The sequence below is a fragment of the Chaetodon auriga genome, chromosome 11, assembly GCF_051107435.1.
Source record: "Chaetodon auriga isolate fChaAug3 chromosome 11, fChaAug3.hap1, whole genome shotgun sequence".
Classification (NCBI taxonomy): domain Eukaryota; kingdom Metazoa; phylum Chordata; class Actinopteri; order Chaetodontiformes; family Chaetodontidae; genus Chaetodon; species Chaetodon auriga.
The window spans coordinates 24922501-24945000 of NC_135084.1; the positions used below are offsets into that span (position 1 = coordinate 24922501).

General features: G+C 47.0%; 1 protein-coding gene across 4 annotated transcripts in view; it reads right to left on the reverse strand.

Annotated features, from left to right (window-relative positions):
- The window catches only part of LOC143328032 (spectrin beta chain, non-erythrocytic 1), a 90475-nt gene that overhangs the window by 45943 nt on the left and 22032 nt on the right, over window positions 1-22500 (reverse strand). For 2 of the 4 annotated variants that reach the window (XM_076742884.1, XM_076742883.1), the window contains exon 2: window positions 14767-15058. In XM_076742884.1, the coding sequence (XP_076598999.1) occupies window positions 14767-14914 (148 nt within the window). In that variant the 5' untranslated portion in view covers window positions 14915-15058. Of the gene's footprint in view, window positions 1-7130; window positions 8093-14766; window positions 15059-22500 lie in introns of those variants that run through there. The other 2 variants (XM_076742885.1, XM_076742886.1) reach the window with 2 other exon arrangements.

Below are 22500 nucleotides of genomic sequence, written 5' to 3' on the forward strand. Positions count from 1 at the left end.
GGTCCTGATCCTCACACACTCATCCAGTGTGTGTCCAACGCAGACACACACACACACACACACACACACACACACACACACACACACACACACACACACACACACACACACAGCTGACATTTGCGTGGCCTGAGATGACAGAGCTGAGGAGCCATCTTGCAAATGACATGTTTTCTGAGGAGAGCTGCATTATTTGGAACCATTCAAACTTAGCTTAGCTTCTGGAATTAGCCGAGTGAAGCCTGACTGGCCTCACACACCACGAGAAGTCAGTCAAACCCTCTAAACCAGCAGTTTTTAAGCAGTTTTAAGCCACTAAATTTAGGCGAATATAAGTGAATGATTATTATTGGCTGTTGAAGATTCTCAGGAAAGTTCTGCAGTTATAAGAAGCATCTTTGTTCTGTAATTCCTGAGCAGATTTGTGGACGCTGGACGTTCATATAATGAGCGATAACAGAGGATTAACGTCCTTCCTCCATCGTGTCAGACAGAGTCAGCAGAGCTAAAGCAGGACTCGCACAGACGGACTTTGGATCAGATCAAAGTCCCTTTAGGAAGTTTTACTGACCAAAATTACGACATTGGGTTAAACTGGTGCAATCTGTGGTCTCACACACACACACACACACACACACACACACACACACACACACACACACACACACACAGAGTTCATGGTTACGTCCTTGAGGAAAAGGTAGAAAAAAGCAGCTGCAGTTGGACGTCAGAGAGTAACGACAGTCTGATCGAGAGCCAAGCCCAGTTCACCTTTACATTCCTGCTGCAGGTGGTTACAAAACACCAAGGTGAGAGATAAGATCACTGACACACACACACACACACACGCACGCACACACACGTTTTCTTAACCAACCAATCGTCACACCTGTTCCTGATTCTCACTCACTGTTAAATCAGCTTTTTGACATTTATGCAGAAAAAAAACACACACACACGATTCAAGACTCTGCAGAAGTGTGTGTGTCTCTGAATGTGTGTGTGTGTGTGTCTCTGAATGTGTGTGTGTGTGTGCGTGCGGCCTGCTGTTCCCTTCACACTCTGACAGTGGAATAAAGACTCCATGCCTTCCTCCTTCTCTCTCTTTCCTTCACGCTGCTTTTTCTGAACTCGTCAGCGCACAAACGATCGTTTCAGCCTCGCTGTCAGAAAAGCGGAGCTGATTCTCAGAGCTGTCACCGAGGCCGTCAGCCATCAGGAAACAAACTGCCGTCCACATAAATCAGCGTTTCTTCATTACAGCCGGCGTGTTAACTTCACCGCCGAGGCCGCCCGCTGCCGGATGACTGGAATTCCTCATCGCTGAGAAAAGAAACTCTTCGGGTGTGTTACTGCGATGCTAATGAAACAGCGACATGGTGCCGCGCACATTCATCATTTTCTAATAACTTTCCTCCGACATCTTCATCCCGAGAGCGTCACGTCATCGGTCAGACACACACTTCACTGCGTTATCGTGAAGCTCATCATCAGTTCAGTGATTATAGTTTATATCAGTTTGGCATCTAACAGACACACATTGAATCAAACGGCCTGAACAGGAAGCACCAGCTTCATCAGAGTCCTTTAACTTTAAAGGATAAATCCAGGTTTTTTTAACAGTCAGGTGTGAACAGTGAGGGACGTCTCCCTCATGCACCTCTGATACCAGAGACGTGTGCTCAGTCCTCCTGTCTCTGAGCACTGAAACCTTCATCTGAAGCTAATGTGAAGCTTCACGTGCTGTCTGACGCAGCGTTAGCCACGTTAGCTAATGATCTGAGCGTTACACGCAGCTTTGATTCGTGCATTTTTCAGGCGTGTTAACACCAACACGTGTCCAGGAACACAGTGGATCAGTCTGCTGCGTGCAGGTTTGATGCACTGCTGCTCGACACTTCATGCTAACGTCACTGCACGACCTCAGTTACACATATTATTATTATTATTAATACACGAGCCTTCCACACCAGCTGCTTTCAGTTCATTTCTTTGACAAATCTGTCACTAATCGACTTATTAAAATGCATAAACGGACGACACGGATCGTCATTTTCGTGACTTTGATCTGAATCATGAAGCTTTATGAGCATTTTAAACGAGACCACAGAGAAACTGATTCAAACGACCAAACTTCAGTTTGCAGCTCAGCGGTTTGAGGTTTGACTGAACTTCAGCTTTTTTAAAAATATCTCCTCAGTTCTTCCTGTGCAGCTGAATACCTGATACACACACACACACACACACACACACACACACACACACTTTGTCGTGCTTTCATTTCTACATTTTGACTTTATGATGTTTTTCTCTCTGAGCTCGGCGATGCCCCGCCCCCTCTCTGTGAGCATGCTCAGTGACGTTTTCCCATCAAAGAGTCCTTTCATGGCCCAAAGCTGCAACAGACGACGTGATAACACACACACACACACACGCACGCACACACACGCACGCAGACAGAGTGGTTTCCCTGTTCTTCCTCACACTGTCACACACACTCCTTCCTCAAACACTCACTCATGTCACCTTCTGCCCAAACAATGGCGCCATTCTTCGTCCCTCTCTCTCTGTGACTGAAAGTGCTGACTCGGCCTCAGGTGAAGGTTTTCGACTGGCTTCCATGTTTCAACTTTTTTGACTGAGGTAAAACCAATAACGTTGCGTAGAAACACGAGACAATAAGAGACGCGTTTGTATTCAGGTGAACGTCGTTGTGAGCTTGTGACTAACAGATGAGACGATCGAGTTCTGAGGAAACGCAGGATTTCAGTTTGATTTCAATCAGCCTGCATCTTAACTGCATCACCACCAGATCAGGAAATCTGACACTGCACACGGGCATGACAGCAGTCTGCGAGTCATGTTAAATAAACATGATCTGCAGATTAGATAAAACACTGGAAATGATGAAAAACACTTTGATGTCTATCGTGTGTGTGTGTGTGTGTGTGTGTGTGTGTGTGTGTGTGTGTGTGCTCTCTGCATGTATCAGGATCATGAATAAACACCGTCTTAAAAAGCTGCTTTGGTGCTGAGATGCTCCGACTTGTGTGACGAGCGCATCGTCAGATCACGTCAGGAGCTGCCGAGAGGAGATCACGGCCTCCTCCGGCTCGGAACTTGACACTGGTGCTGGAGGAGGAGCGACGCGCTCCTCATCCCGCCTTTGTGTCAGTTTGATCAGGACGAGGCGGCCGAAGCCTCCTTTTAATTTCACTAAGAGGATGGAGGGAGGGGAGGGGAGAGGGGATGATCGGGCAATGACAGACGCTCCGCAGAAGCTCATGAAACATTGATGAGGTGGAGGAGGAGAAGAAAGAGGAGAAGAGGAGGGAGGACGAAGGAGAGGATGAACGGCTCTTACAACGACAGAAAGAAAGGAGGGACCATAATGTGGTTTGGACATTTTTGTGCCTTCCAGACCATGTTAGACACCCCTCCCCTCTGTTAATCCCCCCCCCCCACACACACACACACACACACAAGCACACACGCACAGAGCTTGGGGGCTCCCAAACCACCAAGGTGTCTGCTGATTGGCTGGCTCAGGACAACACAGGAAAAGTGGGGGATGATGGGAGCAGAGAGGGATGATGGTCTTGTTTGGTAAGCGTGTGTGTGTGTGTGTGTGTGTGTGTGTGTGTGTGTGTGTTCCAGTCAATCAATCAATGATTCATCAGTATTTTAAAGGTCGTTTCTGTCACAATCTACGGCTCAAAGTGTAGCCCCGCCCATGCCAAACTTTCAGACAAATGATTGGACGCTGCAGTTGATGGACAGGGACGAACAGCCAATACAGACTCAGTTTCTGATGTTTAGTGTTTGTTTACATCAGTGAAATGAGGAAACACTGCAGGAAAACAAACAGCTGCTTTTCATCGACGACTCGAACTTAAACATGAAACATCTGAACAAAACTTTAACCTAAAATAATCACACAGATCTCCATCATCTATTTATCTTTTGATTTCTGTATCCATCATCCACAGATCCACTGCTCTATCCCTCCATCACCCATCCATCCATCAGGTGTATTCATATTAATCTGCGTATCGCTCATCAATCCATCCTTGTGCCTTGAAATCTTTCTGTTGATCTACTGATTGGTCTTTTCTGCCACAATCGTCACAGCTGATTTCTGGGACGTTCGGTCCAAACACGCCATCTGACATAAGATGAGAGTCTCTGTTTGACGGGCATCAGGCTGTGGGTTTAACACATTTAGGACGTTTTACTCGAAAACAAGTAAAGCAAACGAGTGATTTATCAGTCAGCATCGAAGAGGCTCCTGCTGCGTAGAAAAAATCTCCCATGAGTCAGTTCAGCAGGTAATTTGATGACTTGTTTCCCTCCATAATTGCTGGATTTCTAAAAGGAGGCCGTTCGCTCAATACTCGGCCTAACGAGGAGGAAGTGCTGCTCCTCAGCTCCCCTCGGTCTCCTCCCTCTCATATGTGAAGCTCTTCGCAGTGCAATAATCACCCACTGCTTCCATATTCATCACCCTGCTGGGAATTGAACCGAGGGTCTTTAAAAATATGAGGCGCTGCTCTGAAACACCTGAGCCACACATGCGACAACACATGAATTTATGTCCTCTCCACACACACGACGGCCCTCATAAAACCAGGGGAGAAGAGAAGGGGCTTCGAGGGACCATCAGGGTTTCATAAAGGCCAATAACGGCCTCTTGAGGAACCCTTTAATGTCTGCAATGCTAATGGTGCTTTGACCAACTGCAAAGGTTTGTTTCTTCATAGAACACCTGAGACTTCTTCTATCAGTGCCGGCACATGGAGGCCGGAGTCAGCACTGATGTCAGAGCCGTCTATGAAGAGCTGGATTTGTACAGAACCACAAGGCAAGAACACTTACATGAGGAACAAGACCTTTTAAGTCCAGACCAGGTAGACATTTAGTCTGTTTGGATGTTTCATCTTGATCTTTCCTTGTCTTGCAAAGCTGATCATTAAGTAAATCAAATGGCCTAAAACTGAAGCTGAACTGCAGGTAACTCAGAAGTTCAGGTGCTGAGCTCTTATCACACACTTTACCAACATAATGTTATCAAGAAGAATCCATTTCTGGACTCACAGAAATGCAAACTGACTCTCTCTCCAACTTCCAATCAAAAGTTTGGACTTTGGTTCCACGTGAGATTCAACAGTGATGAGAAAGTTTTCATGGAGTCCAACTCTACGCTCAATATACTCCCGACTCCTCATATTTGGGCCAAACACTGTGAGCTGAAGCTGCATTAAGCCTTCAGTGTTGCTCGGTGCACAGACGAACAGAAGCGCATTACGACGTAGAAGATGTAACCTCCTTCATGTCGACTGGACTCTCCCACATCTCAGCACTAAAACACTTTATGATCCCTCAAAGATAACACGGCGGGTAATCTCTCCACACAGCCAACAGACTCAAAGTCAAAGCTTCTGTGATAAGACCTGCTGAGTTTGTCTCCTCTCAGAACTCCAGAAGTCTTCCAGGATCAGGAAGGCCTCGAGGGAGCAGCTTATGGAACATGTTTATGAGGATCTGTGAGAGGATGATTGACTCCATTGGGAGGTTTGACTCATCGAAGCTAAATATCAGCTCAGAGCCAGATCCACCTGCTGGGACCACCCTCACCTGGCCTTGAGCCAGCGGGCTACTTTTAGACACCAGGGACAGAACGGCAGGTTTCTGGGCATCAGCACGTCGATGAGGCTGCAAACAGAAAGCCGCCTCCATTAACCTTCAGCTAAATTCAACCTGCCAATAATTTTCCACTCAGAGAAAAACCAACGAACGCCGCGTCAAAGCCTTTTACTGAAGGCGAACATCCACTGATGGGCCTCTGAAAGCTGCGTCTGGTACGTTCAGATCACGCTTTCTGTCTGAACGCTGCCGGGAAACAATCGAAGCCTCGACTTGCATCAGGACATTGAATCTCGCAGTGTTTCCTCACACGAGAGATTCAGTGCATTCAATGCATACAGAGGACTTTGGATTTTCATGCAAACGAGACACAGGAAACAAAATCAATCCAGCATATTTGGAGGTTTAAGTCTGAAAGTGCGAAGCGGTTGATATGTGGGTGAAGAGACGAGGAAATGGCGTGCACACTTCAGTGAAAGCTCGAGAGTAAACACAAGACGCTCAGATTAGATTAGGTGCAAGGTTCAGCGGATACTGATGGCAGAAAGAAATTATGAGCGCTTGTGTAAACCAGCGTGTCTTCATTTAGTCTTAAAAATAGCCAGAAGCAACGGAGAGAAGGGTTTCATCCCTCAACCATCCGTGCATGTTCAGCTGGAGATCCTCTTCCTTCTCTTTTCTACTTAATGTGTTTTTTCTCCACATCAGCGGCCCGAGGACAGAGGTCGCCCGGGAGAAAGTTCTAAATAAACTTTGGTTGTTGTGTAATTGCGCAGATTTAACTAACTTAATATTACTGATGCAGCCACACAGCTGGACTCAGTGCCCATTAAAGAGCAAAGCATGTTTGATTCCCCACGAACAGAACATGAAGAATGACGAAGCGACTGGACGTTTCTCAGCCAACACCCCGCTGACCCTCCAGCTGCCCTCCGGCCGGGCAGCAGACCGGGCGGCCCGGGCGCAGCTGATGGGGTTTATCAGTGTGACTGGGTGGATGTGGGTGGGGCTCTGATACGGAGTTTGCTGAGATAAGGTCAGAACTGCTGATTCATCCACAACAAGACTCTGATTTCACATCGAAAGTCTGAACATGAATAAACATGTGATGATCACATTCCTGCAGTGAATTCTTCACCATTGCTGCATTTCTCTCGTTTCTTTCCACCTTTTCTAACATTACATCAAAGTTTCTTATGTTTGCTTTTATCAACCTGATGATAATTCGTCTCGGGACAAAGCTGGAGAGCATTCAGGCGTCTTGTTGCGACATGAATCTGCTCTCCAGCTGCTGTTTGTCTGGAACTTTTCTGTTTGTCTTGAAGGTATTTTCACTGTCACTTTTTGGCTCTTTGTGAAATACTTTAAAAGGCTGCTGCTGCTCTCGTCTGAAGCTTTTCTGGCTCTGGATCTGGACCTCCTGAAGCCGTCTGTAGGAATCCAGGCACTGAACTCATCCTCAACGCTCACATGTTCTCTCAACTCACCTTGAAGCTGTTTAAACCTCCCCTCCAGCTGGTTGTAGTTGAAGGCAGCCTGGCCCGAGAATCCAGGGTTGGGGCTGGGCCCCCTGATGGGGCTGAGGCTGGGGCTCGGACCCCGGCCGGGGCCGGCGTGAGATGGGCCGGGGCCTCCCGGCGACGGAGACAGGGGGTCGGCGTAGTCCATGGTTGGGGAGAGAGGGCCGGGGGAAAGAGGACCAGGGAGGCCGGTGGTGGCGCTCTGAAGCTCCATGATGAAGATCTAGAGACGAGTCCACAGAGGCATCGAGGAGAGACCCCGAGAAGAAACGTCAGCGTGTGAAACGGTTTCCAGGTGCGTGAAGGACGCAGAGTGAAGCTCGAGTTTCAACAGGATGAACTTCTCTGCAGCGGTGTAAAGCTTCAGCTGAGAGTCCTGCAGGACAAACTCGTGTCCAGGAAAACAAACCTCAGTTCTCAAGAGGAGAAATCAAGTTTCCAGATGAATAAATGAGCTTTAAAGAGGTTTAAGACTTACAAAATGATTCAAACCTGAGTTTCAAACACAACAGCTTCTGATGCTGAAGAGGAATAATCCCAGATTCAACAGAAACGCTCCCAAGACAGCAGGACTGAGCCACAAAGGGCAGGCGACATAGGAGATGAGTCCCTCTCTCTCCTTCTGTGTGGAGGCACAAATCGCTGGCTCAGCAGACGCTCCGCGGCGACGGCGGCGGCGGCAGCATCACGCTTCTGTTTTCACTCCATCCATCTGTCAGCGTCTTCAGATATCACACCTTCCTCTCATTCAGGAATCACCCATCCTCCGTTCAAACACACACCCCCCGCCCGGAGACCCAGCACAATGAGCGGGTGGAGCAGGGAGCGCAGCAGCGAGAGCAGAGGGAGCAGAGGAGGAGGTGGAGGAGGTGGAGGAGGTAGAGAATGAGAGCGTGGGTTTGTCCTCCAGCAGCAGCGGCGCCTCTCAGACACTGAAAACACCTTTCAGACAGAGGGAGAGTCATGGGGGGAGGGGCCGCCAGCGGGAGCAGCAACTCCTCCCAGCAGCCAATCACAGCCCTCGCTTTTAGCGGTGATGTCATCGCCTTGTTAGCATAAGGGGCGGAGTGAGAGAGGAGGGCGAGAGAGCGAGAGAGAAAGAGCTGAAGACTGTTTGTGTTCACACAAAAGTCCTGCTCACAAGAGAGACTTCATCAATCAATCCAGCAGATCGTTATCGATCAATTCACCAGGTTATTACTGATTAATTCACCAGTTCATTATTGATTAATTCACCGAATAATTATTGGTAAATTGATTAGATTGTTATTGATGAAGGATGAGAGCAATTCATTTGTAAAGATGAGTCAACACATGCAGATTTGTAGTTTAGAAGTTTAATTTAATATTGAAATTTGAATTTAATGTGTTTTTGTTTTCTTTCATACTTCTTCCTAATTTTAATGATGATGGGAAGCTTTTTTTTATTTTTTTATTTTTTTTACCTGCAACTACCAAGCCTGGATATATTTAACAGAAACTGTGAAAATTCATTCAATCTTATGGAAAAAATAGTTTCAGCATAAAACCACGTGGACATGAACCTGCTTTAAGGTGAGAGAGTGAAATCAGTGAGGTGACAGTCAAAACACAGATCCTCACGTCTTCTGCCAAAGCTTCATGGACAGCGAACACGAATAACTTCTGAGTGCGTAAACGGTGCCTGAAGCTGATCGAACAGACTGAACGACGAGTCACAGCGAAAGCATAAAAACCACAGAAGAAGAAGAGACATCATGTGAAAATATTCGCACAGCTTTAAATCAAATAAGACTGTGTGTGCAGAGGAGACGAGTCGAGCCAAGGAAAGGAAACAGGGTGGAGTGTGTGTGTGTGTGTGTGTGTGTGTGTGTGTGTGTGTGTGTGTTTGGCTCAGTCTCTGAGCTCATCGTTCACACACAGACGTCCAAACATCCTGAGAATATCTGAGCTCTAATATTAGAGTGTGCTGTGGAGATGTTCTTCCTGTCTGAGCCCTGCCAGCACTTCCTGTTTGATCCTGCTGTCAATCAACAACACACACACACACACACACATACACACACACACCCACGCACACACACGTACACACACAACCACCGCCCACAAATCTGCAGCTTCAAATCACGCAGCAGGAAAAGACGGCGGGTTCGGAGATGCAGGAAAAACTGAGTGGAGGAGAATGAGCTTCACTTCCTGCAGCAAGGAGGTGAAAGGTCAGAGGTCACGACACCAAGACAATACACGGAACATGTGACCCGGAAATAACTGCAGAAGACAGAAACATGAAAGAGTTTGTGGAAATGAAAAAACAGATTTGTGTTCCTCGTGTATCTAATGAGCTCAAACTGCACCTTCACAGCAGGAGGTGACAGTGAGGAGGTCAAAGGTCACAGAGGCTGTAGAAGCTTCCACACGGAGGCGTTAACACTGAATTCAAGTCACGATGTTCACTTCCTACATCACAAACACGACCTCTGACCCTCTGATTAAAAGGGCGGCAGCTCCACACAGAGACGGTTTCACTTTTCCTGATGGAGGTCGACGATTCACAGAGAGCAAAGGTCGAACGCCATCTTTGAATGAATGAACTCATTCATACCTTCATGTGTTCATAAGGTGTCACATTTCTGTCATCTGTGTGTCTTCATGGTGTTCACAGGTTTGACTGAAAAACTTCAAACTGATATTTTAGTCTCGAGTTTTGTTTCAGACTCGGTGACAAAAAGATTTTGTTCTTTGACCAACATGTGAAGAATGTGACCACCTGACAGTCAGACCACGTCCTGATTCGTCGAAAATGAAAACAGTGGAAACAGCTTCGGCTCCCAGATCGCCAGCGTTACAGGCAGCCGTCAGGTCAGAGGTCAGAGGTCACAGCAAACAGACAACAGATGGACCGGCGTCCTCTGCAGCTGATGGACAGAGTCAGACGGATCTTTACGTTCTGTTAACCTGAACATGACAACGCGCTCGCTCTGTCCCGCCCGCATGCTGAGCGTCACGCCATGTTTCCTGCCGTCATCTGGCTTCCTCGTGGCTCGGCCCCTCAGGGCGGCCCCGCCGACGAACCAAACGCGCCATTCATCAGCCCGCTGACACTGTTCAGAGAGGACGCCTCGGGGACGAGACGCCGGCTGAAACGTATCGCTCCTGTTTTTAATGCTGTCGTCCGAAGCAGCGACGAGCTCAGACGGCGAGCCGAGGTCCAGAGCCGGCGGTGCGTTCAGGGTTCAAACTTGTGTCGCCGCTGTGGTGAATTTCACACCGAGACGCCGCCTCACCCTCCTGACCGCACAAAGACATTCCTGTGAGGTCAGAGCACCAGTAAACAACACGGCAGCCATGTTGGAGGAAAAAGGAGCGCGACTCCTCGGAGGTGACGAGTGGTGTTTTCCTGCCCGCTGTAAGAAATGAGGAGCTGCGGTTTTACTGGTTTTAAACAGCCCTGAACTGAAAGTTAGAGAAGAAATGAGGAAAGAAGGCGGCGAGCTTCACGCCAAACTGCTTTCACTCAAACGTCACATTTGTCATCATCTTTACTGTTTGTGACTGTTTTTGTAGTTTCTGCTGATGCTGGTGTGTCACGTCCTGTTAGTTTCCTTCATGGTTAACCTCGTGTGAGGCAGCTCCTCATGATGTTCCAGAGGTTTTCAAGACACTCAGGAAAGACAGAAAATACAAGAAAGAAAGAAAATATTAGCAAGAAAATTAGACGAGTGAACGAGAAAAATGAAAGATGACAAGAAGAGTCGAGGAGAGATAAAAGAGACACAAAGAACAGAGGAGGAGGAGGAGGAGGAGGGGGGGGGGGGGGGGCAGGAGGAGAACATGATTCTTCTTTACTTTCACTTTCTCTGATGTTTTAAAACCACAAACATTCACCAACACATTAAAAAAACAGACACACCAACATTCCCAGCATTCCACCATCTGGTCCTCTGCACAGGAAGTGACACACGTACACCGCTGTGTGTGTGTGTGTGTGTGTGTGTGTGTGTGTGTGTGTGTGTGTGTGTGTGTGTGTGTTCCTCTGTGGGGAACCTGGACTGCTCCTGGTTCTAATTACTGAGCGGCTCACTGAGTCTTCAGCAGGTCAATCAACACCAACACTGATCAATCCTCCTCAAACACGTCTTAAAGTCCAGTTTTCTTCCTCTGATGTGAAAACAGCCTTTGATTTGCTTCCTTCAGGTTTCCAGCTGCTGCTTTCTGTTTATTTCTATGAAAATTAGCTGCAACAGATAATTACTGTTATTCGGTGTGAATTATTCCATATTGATTCATCCATTGATCGCGTCCTCACAGCTCAGAGTGACTCGACATCACAGGTTTGACTGACGCTGTTTTACAAGCACAAATGTATGAACAGTTTGTGCTGAGGCTGATCTCTGATCAGATATGACAGGATACAGATCTCAGAAAGGCGGCTAACGAGCACATTTTCCCCAAACAGCCGACGCTCAAACGTCTGCGGGACGTCATTTCACAGCAAAGCCTTTAAATCCACCGAGGACGCGAGGTCTCAGCGCCGGAGACATGTTTTTCTACTGCAGCTGCAACAATTAATCTGATAATCGACTAATTCATCAAGCAAACACACCAAATTCTCAGCAAACTGACTTAAATCAGGAACTTTCTGATCAAATTATGAGTTGACGAGACGTTCGAGGCCACATGTCAGTCGGTTCTACTGAGGCCTGACAGCCTCCTCCTCCTCCTCCTCCTCCTCCTCCTCCTCATTCTGAGCTGCTCCAAAGAACAGAAGTTAGCAGAAGCACCTCAGGGCTGCAGTCAAGGTCCTGACAGGTCGACGGACATCAGCGGCCGCATTCCAACACTGTCAGGACGATGAACTGAGGCGCCGTCCTCTTCATCACTTCCTGTGTTCAGTGACGAAACACGAAGAAACGGACACCACCAATGAGCTGCTGCAGCTTCATTTGAGTCAGTATAACACGCACACACACGCACGCACGCACACACACACACACACACACACACACACACACACACACACACACACTCCTACTGTCTCTGCCTTCACTGTAAGTAGATCTGCCTGCGTTTCCATGGTGACCGGTGGTTTTGTGTTTCCCAGGATATCATATGGAGGCGTAACACACACTTCAACCACACACGCACGCACGCACGCACGCACGCACGCATGCACACACACACACACACACACACACACACACACACACACACACACACACACACACACACACACACACGTTCAGGACGTTCAGGTCTCAGCATCAGTTTTCAGATGAAGGTCTGAGGGACTGAAACACAGCGACGATCCTGTTCAGCATCACTCCAGAACCAGAACCAGAACCAGAACCAGAACCACAGACCTTCAGGAAAGTGATGTGGAACACAGAAAACCTTCAAACCTCAAACCTTCACAGCGGAGCAGCTGGAGGACGACGTTCAGCATCTTTTCACTGATTGAACAATTAATCAGTCATCAAAGCTTCTGTTTGTTTGTTAACTTCTTCAGTCTGTCAGACAAACATTATACTTCTACTACCACAAGTACTACCAGGCAGGAACTGTTACTACTGTGACTGCAAATACTGACAAAAAATACTGCAAATAAAACTACAAGTGTTACTGCGAGAACTCGTACAGCAGTTAGCACTCTGGTGATCTGCTGTTCAGCTCATCAACAGCAGAAACAAAGAGTCCATTTGTAATCAAAGGAAGGAGGACAAGGACACACACACACACACACACACACACACACACACACACACTCGGCCTGTATCAAATACAGCACTAATTCAGTGTCATCACCCCTCACGTCCTCCAGCCTGCTGAGCTCAGCATGAGCAGGAAGAGGCTGCAGAGAGGAGGAGGAGGAGGAGGAGGAGGAGGAAGGCTCAAAGCGTCCACACTGAAGCAGAAAACGTGTGAAAACACATCAATGTAAAAAAGAGGCTGCTGTCAGAGAAACTTTCCTCAATACAGGCTTAAAGAAGAGAAAAGCTACACTGAGTGGCCACTTTATTAGGCACACCTGTACAATCTGCTGCCCTGACATAAAACAGCTCCGCCATCAACTCTGCCTGAGAGGTTCAGTGAAAGCATCATAAATGTGTAACTTCAGAAGGAACTCCTCTGTGAGTCAACACAAACATCACAGGCGTCATAAAGTTTGGTTGTGTTGGACTGGATTACACCGGCGTGCCTAATAAAGTGGCCACTGAATTTAACAAAGACCAAAAATACAGAGAAAACCTTCACATGTTACAGCCAACACCTGCATACTCTGACTTTCAGTTTCATCTGCAGAGCACACACACACACACACACACACACACACACACACACACACACACACTCAGCCTTCTTCTTCTGCATATTTAACACTGGTGTGAATTATTTAGTGAAGTGGGACACTAGTGAAGCGGTCAGCCATCAGGGTAAAAACAGCAGGCGGAGAGAGAGGTAGTGTTACTGTAACACACACACACACACACACACACACACACACACACACACACACACACACACACACACACACACACTGTGTCATTCAGACACTCGCTGAATGAGAATGAATTACTAGCAGGGAAAAAATCTATTTAAAATGAGCTCTGAAAGGAGTAAATATTAATAAACTTCACATGACAGAGAGATGACTGATCAAAGATGAATTCTGTCCTGATAAATATATTCATTACATAATTATTATTCATGTTATTGTTGTCAACCTGCTTTAATGCAATTAAACAGTGAATCTGATTAATTCACAGACTTTTTGTTAAATTTTTAATCAAGCTAATAATGTCATTAAAGTTAAAGGTTCAATTATCTGACATTTTTACCAGGTGTCACATGTCTGAATACTGGCTCCTGATTGGCCCAGACACAGGCTGTACCATCCTCATGAGGGAGGGTGTGTTTACTGAAATGAGCCGTTTGTCTCGATATTAAAGGAACAAACAGCTGCAGCCATTTCTGCCGTTGTTAGCTAATGCTGGCTAAACTGGAACTAAACGGCTAAAAGTCAGAAGTCCTTCTTCTTCTGCTGTTTTTGTCAGGTAGCAAACAGCACGACGTGCTGGACTGCTGGAGGACTGATTCACATGTAGAAAACAGATCTGTGATCAGATCTGTGACCGGCAGAGACGCCGACATGTGGCCGAGTGTAAATGAAAACGTCTTAAATCTCATCTGGATGCGAAACATTTGAAACGAGGAGCGTAAAATGGGCCGGAGGCGTTTAACCGCCCCAGGCTGAGGCTCGTTAATGAGCCTCGTTAGCACTCCTGATTGTTAGCAGGTGTGAAGGCTGAGGGATCCTGCAGTTATTAACCGCTCTGTTTCAGACTGTGGAGGCTCGAAAACAAGTTCACCGTCACAAGTGGAGGCCGAGTCCAGCAGGCAAACAGCCGCCGGCCTTCAGGAGGAGAGAACGCAGGTTTTCATGTTGAGAGAGTTCATTGTTCTCTGTGTTGACTCAAACTCTGAGACCCCACAGCCTCCCACCGAGCAAACACAAACAGGAAGAAGCCACAGCAGAGACTCCGCCTCTGATGGACTTCTGATGACTTTCAGCTGAAGCACTGACATCATCATCCATCCGTCCAATCATCGTGCACCGTCCTCTTACCTGCGAGGGCTTTGATGCGCGAGCGCTCGAACAGCCGGGCCGAGCTGTTCTCGTTGTCCCAGTCGTCGGCGTCCCAGCGGTTGTTGACGCCATCGTTGAACTGCTGCTGGATCTCCATGTGTTCGAACTCCGCCGCTACCGACGTCATCTTGACCTCGCCGCGACTCCGCCCCCGCCGCCGCCGCTGCCTCCGAGTCCTGCCACCTGCTGCCTGCTGCCGTTAGCGACGGGACCCTCGGACACTCTCTCTCAGACCGGCTCGGACTGGCAGGCCGAGACGCTCGTCCACAACCTGAAGACATCACACAGACAGAGAGGACAGAGTTAGTGAGGAGACGGAGGACGTTTGGTTCTGGACGAACGGCGTGCAGAGAGTTCAGAACAGGAAGTGACTGTCCTCTGTTTTCACATGTTCATGGACGTGACGCCGAACATGCAAACTGTTTATATTTCTGTTTTTGTAACTGTTCTGGGATCTGATAAATAACACATGAATATTCTATATGTGAATAAATGACAGCATGAATTTGTCTCATTTAAATGCAAGAAAATGTTTCTGCTTAAATTATTTATTCATATTTAGATTTAAATCTGTGTTTATCAGATCAACATGCTGTTTGAGAGCAGTTTCAGAAACACTTTAAAAGCTAAAACTGGACGATGGAAACAGGCCTCAGACCAGCAGCCTGCTCAGTCATGTGACCGTGACTCTGCTCTTTGATTGGCCGCAGGTTGTCACAGCCTCTTCCTGCTCTGCACCGAGTTCATCTCTAAACTGGGAGAATGGTGCCTCCCTGTGGTCACAACACGCTACTACAAGAGCTGAGAGACACACACACACACAAACACACACACACACACCTCAGAGGCGTTCAGGAACCAAACCCACACATTCAATTCTCCTTTAAGGTTTCTATTAGAAATATTGTTAAATATCATGAGCAGTAAAGAGGAGAGCAGTTTCATCTGAAGGAATCAGAAAAGACTCCCACGATAATTCATTATGATCACAACACATTAAATGATCAGTTCATTAATATTTACACTCATTAAAGAAGAAGAGAAGCTGATGTTTAATTACACACACTGTGTTGATGATGCGTTCACTGTCAGAGGTGACAGCAGGTGAAACATGACCTGTGTTTGAGTTTCAGCTGTTTAATTTCTAAGATCGACTTCATGCACTGTGGAAGACAAATGTGCTCAAAGTGTTCCTGATTGAGTCTAAACAAACAGCAGGTAAACAGCGAGTCAGCAGCACGACTCAGCACATGAGTCTGTCTGGACCCCGCAGTCAGCAAACGCACCATGACTCGACACAAACACCGGGCAGACCTGTCAGGTCACACATCGTTTGCCAAACATCTGATGGTTCCAGCGTCTCAAATGAAATCAAATGTATTTTTGTTGTTTTAGAAACCAAACGATCAATCGATCAATAGAGAAATAATCAGCAGACTAATCAACTGCAAAGCTGTTATTTGTAGTTTTAACAGAAATTATTGATCAGTTTGTATGAAAAGGATCAGAACACATCTATTCACTGATTGGCTGACGCTGTATCAGATCTATTCACTGATTGGCTGACGCTGCTGTCCGTACCACAGCAGTGAATTCAAGCTGTATTTCTGCACTATTCTGCAGGTTTATCATCTAGCTCCGCCCACCGAGGTTTGACTGGACCAATCAGATTATTTCTGCCTCTGCGGAGCCCAAAGTCTGGTCCTCTAAAGAGATGCAGATATACACACCGATACTCTGTGTGTGTGTGTGTGTGTGTGTGTGTGTGTGTGTGTGTGTGTGTGTGTGTGTGCGCACACGCGCGCACGTCTGCTGCCACCCACTTGCAGCTGAACAACCAGTGAGGCTGGAGCTGCTTGTGTTGCTACGCTAAAAATACGCTGCAACTGGGACCCTGACAGCGTGTGTGTGTGTGTGTGTGTGTGTGCGTGTGTGTGTGTTGCCACAGTGACGCTAACACAATGTGCACTCATTCAGAAGCAATAAAGCACACAGACACACAGACACTCTCACACACACACACACACACACACACACACACACACACACACAGTTTTTAGAAAGTGTGTCAGAGCAGACGAGACGAGCGACTCTTCCTGTGACACTTGGTGGTTTCTGACTGATCGGTTTTCTTCATTATTGGCTAATCTGTCAGTTTGTCCAATGAGAACGTGTGAGGTGACGGGCGGAGTCGTCAGCCAATCAGATCTTCAGATCTTTTCAGTATAAAAGTAACGCAGTGGTAACTGTCTGTACGTGCACGGGCGGAGTGCAGACAGGAAGTGCTGATGGCCAACTCGGTGCTCTCAAAGGTCAAACAGTAAACAGTAAACAAATACAGGCCATAAAAACAACAAACAGACTCCAAAACAACACGACAATAATTAACTTTTTTACACTCGACTCGACCAAAAACTCAACCTCCGATAGAAAATATTGATCGATTTAGCTTTCTGTTGGTCGGCTGATTGATGCAGAGTCAAAGTCCGCAGACAGCCAAAGACAGACCAATGAGACGCCGACCTGAAGACTGGTGTCATGTACAGACGGTGCGACGGGCGAGAGAGCATGCAGAGAACAGGGAAGGAGGAGAGAGAGAGAGGGGGAAATGACTGGTTACTGTGTCTGCGTGGTAAAGCCAGAAGAAGAGAGATATTTATAGAGAGAGGACGGAGAGATAAGGGAGGAGAGAGAGTGACGGAGCGGGATGAAAACAGGAAGGACAGAAATAGAGAGACGACAGGATGATGGATGGAGACAGAAAAGACAGTCTGAGGGGAGAAAGTGTCTCTCAGGACGTTCAGCCATCAAGCAGAGACATTTACAAACAGTCCACTGATCTGAAGCCAGTCTGATGATCTGCTGCTTTTCTCTGAACTGAACGTTGTTTAGCTTCAGACTGTCGGATGAAACAGTCAACAGGAGTAAATCCTGTTGGGTTCTGGGAAATGAAAACAGACACTTCATTGATGAAACCATTAATTAAAAAGAATCAGGAGATTAAATGATGATTATCTGCAGCGCCGTCAGATTTCTCATTTGCGTTGGTTTCGTGTTACATTCTGCTTCTTTTCGCCGTCACATGGATCTTTTCTCTCGCCCACGTCCTCCTCCCACCTCCCAGCATCCTCCACTACAATCAGCTGCTCTTAAAGCTGCCTCCACCCCCCCACCCCCCTGATGAAGGCTGTCAGAGCGACATCTCTTCATCGCTCTGCTCCTCTCAGGCCGTCAGCACGTGTTCAACACATACATTTCTCATTCTGTCAGTACAAATCGGTGCTCTAACATTGATCGTGTGAAGCTGATCAATTGATCCCTCCCAGCCCCCGTAGTTTCTTTGTACATTTTTGAAACGGTTTCACTCTGAAGTAAAAAAAACAACCCTCATTTCTAGACGACCACGACGAGCAGTCGCTAACAGGTTTCATCAGCTACAGCTAGCTGGTGTAAGCTAATGCTAACAGACTGAAACTAAAGCTAACAGCTGCTGATCAACGTAGCGTTTAACGTAACTTTTTCAGGAAAACAGTCAAAATTCTCTGATTCCAGCTTCTTAAACGTGGATATTTTTTGGTTCTTTGCTGCTCTAACAGACCGTAAACTGAACGTCTTCCAGTTGTGGACAGAAAACATTTGAGGACGTCACCTTGAGCTCTGGGAGACACTGATGGACATTTTAGAGTCCAAACAACCGATGAACAGATGTGACGTGTCCTAACGTGACGACGCTGAGCGGAGGCTGATGAAGCTGCTGCAGCGTCAGCTCGTCTCATCTCATTCCTTTTTAATCTGCTTCATCTTTTCTTTTCTCTCTCTGTGAGTCCGCAGCGAAAGACGGACATTATCAAGTCAAAACCACAGATCTCCATGGTTACCGCTGTCCCAGCATGCATTGTGTCGGAGCCCACTCGTCAAGCCGCCGACAGCGGCACAAAGAGTCTCTGCTGGAGCTTCAGGACGAAGAAAAACTTCACTGACAGCGAAGCCGAATTACAGAAGAGCTGAAGAGACGCTGCAGCGGAAAACTGAGACACGAACAAAGAAGACGAGTTTCTCTCCAGTGAAGAAGAACTGAAACACCAAGAAATGGAATGAATCCCATTACACCACGTTTCAGGTCAGTTCGGAGTGTAAAAACAACAGAAACACGACCGTCCCTTCAGCCTGTCACCACTCTGAGATACAAAGTGCTGAAATAAAATAAGAACTAAGATTCACAAAGTGAGTGTACAAACGATCATGTATAACAAGTACTGAACAACCAGGAAGAAGTACTGCTACTTCAGTGTAAGTACTCAGCTTTAAGAAGAAAGAGGAAGAAAAAACCAAAGAAGAAGAAAAGAGATCCGCAGAGAGATTTCGATTCGCTTTGAGCTTCGAACCTGAAGGAGGAGCTGAGTCACTGCAGGTAACTTTCACCTGTTCACCAGCAGCCTGCAGCGTCAACCTGGTTCACGAAACGCTGATGATGCAGGATGACGAACAAAGAAAGACGACTGGAGGGAAGACTTTACAAACATTAAAGAAGTTGGTGCAGTTGGAGCAGATTTAAGAGTTAAGCATCAGCGCCGCCTACTGCCCATGAAAAACAGACGGATCTCAGCGTCTCGCCGTCAGCTCTCCGTGTGTTCGCTCGTTCTGACAATTTCACCGTTCAAGCATCGATTGTTCGCCAGCACCATGGAAACCCAGCAGAGTCCAGAGCAGCGTTCAAACTCCCACACAGGCCAAGCCGCCTGGACACACACACACACACACACACACACACACACACACACACACACTCCAGACAATGGCTTCCACATGAAACCCTGCAGCTCTTACTGAAGTGAAAAGCTCTGCGTGCCTCTGAAGGGTCACGGGTAAAGAAGGCGGACTCAGGTGGGCTCACGAGGCCTCGGAAAGGTTTCAGGTTCAGAAAACCTTACGGACATTTTCAAAAGAGGATCTAAAGCGTGACAGCGTAGAACGGAGAGTTCATCCTGCTTCCTGACGACCTTTTCATTAAAACACAGCCGTCAAATTAGCAGCAGAAATGAACAAAGTCTCCTTTTAGAGTCTTCAGACGGATCGTTTCATCAGTCTGTGAGCGAACTCTTCACCTGCGTGTGCAGGTGTGAAACATCATCAGTGTCAGCTCACACGCCTTCCAAAGGTCGGGTGGGTGCTCTTCTAGTTTCGTCGTAGTTAGCGGTATTCTGCCACAAAATGGACTTTGCAATACCGTCATTGCTGTGATGAAGGTTTTAGAATGTGAAAAATTTTAAAAAAATGGCTGCGCTAACATGCAGGTAGAGGCTACACACAAACTCACAGAACTGGAGTTACATCTGATAACTACTATGTTCCTCACGATAACGCTGACTCAGAAAGGTGTGAGGGTAACATAAAGAGCAACAGACGCCAAATCCACAGCCACCACCTGAGGAAGAGGAGACCCGGTGGATTAACTTGATGGAAGTTATAACGTTACGTGTGCGCTAACCATTTTACTTCAGACTGATTTGAGGGTCAAACAAATCAGGATTCATTTCAAAAACCTGAAGCTCAATGATGGATCAATACCAACTTCAACATGAACCTGTGAGTTTTGACATTTGTATGTTCTTTTTCTGTGTATTTAGCTGGTTAGCTTGTTGAGTCTGGCGTCAGCATGTTCCGCAGCTAATGTGGCGATTAGCATCTACATTAGCCCCACAGGCTGAAGGCCTGTTTAATACTGAGGGACAGTCAGATAAACTGAACGTTCAGCCTCATTTGAAGCCAGTTACAGAACCAGAGCAGCAGGTTTGGATGTGGAAACTGTTTTTTCACGTAGCATCTTGTGTCGTCTCTCATAGCCAAGCTAACGTTAGCGCCACACTTTGTATTGCAGCACAAGCTCAGCTGGTCTGTTGCTACAGGAAAACCTCCCCTGCTGCTGCTGTGTGTAAATGTACTTCATAGACGGCCCCGCGGTACACTGACTGTTGTACTTTTGTCATATACTTTGGGTTTTCTGCCAAATAAATGCTGCTGAGTGGAATCCTACCCCTCATCTAACTGTGAGAATGACTCACATCGTGGAGCAGGTGACTGGTCTGAACCTCATTTTCATTCCTGTTTGGAGTCAATAAACACATCTGGTTTTTTTTTATGTTTTCTTCTTTCTTTTATGTCCTCTCACATCGTTAACAGACTGAAGAGGTCGAGTCATGCTGTGAGTTTGATTTTGTCGTCATTTTGCTGTTAACCTTCATTTTCTCTCCAGGTTTGTTTCCAGCCTGTAACACACGAGCTCTGCAGAACTGTTTCTAACCACTTCATGTCCTCATCGCCCTGATTTTGACTCTTCTTTCCTCTCGTGCATGTGTGAGCTGCAGGTTGAAGTTCGGTGCTTTGCTCAAGGACGCTCAGCCCAGCTCGACCACTGGAGTCCAACCAGCTCCGGGTCCCGAACAGGCTGGTTTGTTGCAGCGTCATCAGACCAAGAGAACGACTGTGTGACACACACTTCTGTCCAAGGTCAGCTCAACCTTCACTGGAGTCTGCTTTAAAGAAACACACACACACAGGTGTGTGTGTGTGTGTGTATATTTAGGCCATGCGAGTGTGTGTTGGACGAGGAGTCATCCATCACAGCCTCCTCTCTGCAGTGTTATGTAGGCCACACAGAGCCATGTAGGCCAGCAGCAGTTATCTGACCCGACACCATCAAACCGAAACAGCATCAAACGCAGCGGCTCGGCGTCGGCGGGCTGCAGCTCAGAGCGCCGCCGTCCACAGCCGGAGGCAGAGTCTCAGCACGGGTCTGAGGAGGACAGGGACAGGAAGGAAGAGGCAGAGCAGATGCTGGATCTGTCCCTGCTGCCGCTGTGCCGCACTGCAGAGGCTGGCGATCAACACATTTTCATCAGAAAAACACTTCTCCTGCGAGTGACTGTGAAACAGCACCGGCTGCAGATATCTTCAGCATGTTCTGCTCTGTTCATCTCATCTCTGCAGGGCTTCCTGCTTCAGACCGACTCACGGAGAATAAAGACATTCACCAAAGACACAAACCGTCCTGTCACAGTCTGATTTCTCTTTGTGTGGACGTGAAACCACGACATGAACAAACCACGAAAAACACAGAAAAAACACGCCTGCTTTCACGAACACGACCTCTACGTTTGTTGCTGCTTCCTCCTGGTGGATTCAGGTATTGATGCTCCAGGTACGAACGAAGTGCACCGAGCAGAACGGGAACGATTCCACTGAAACCAAGATCATTAGAAACCCTCAGCAAACCAGCAGAGGTGGAGCGCGCTCGGCTGCAGTTCCTCTAATGGCCACCAGATGGAGGTCTTTTATTTTTAGTCAGTTTGCATGATTTTGATTATTTTTCTTTTTTCTGTTTTGCCTGAAGATCTGAGGCTGCAGATTCAGTTTAAATCACTTCTCAAACCTCTCCAGAACTCGGTCTTATCAGTTTTACTAATGACATCATGTTTTTGTCTTATTTGTTATTTCTTTGTATTGATATTTCTTTTTGTATTATTTAAATTGTTGTATTTTCCTCTTGAATGTTTCAACTCTGTTAACTGCTTTATTGATTGTTTGCTGTATTTTGTCGTTGCCATGCATTTTACTGACAAGAAAAGTCAACAGTCAGCAGGTTGAGCAGAGTTTATCTGCTTAATGGTCAAACCTCAGCTCCACCCAGTTCCTCAAACATGTAAGACGTATAAA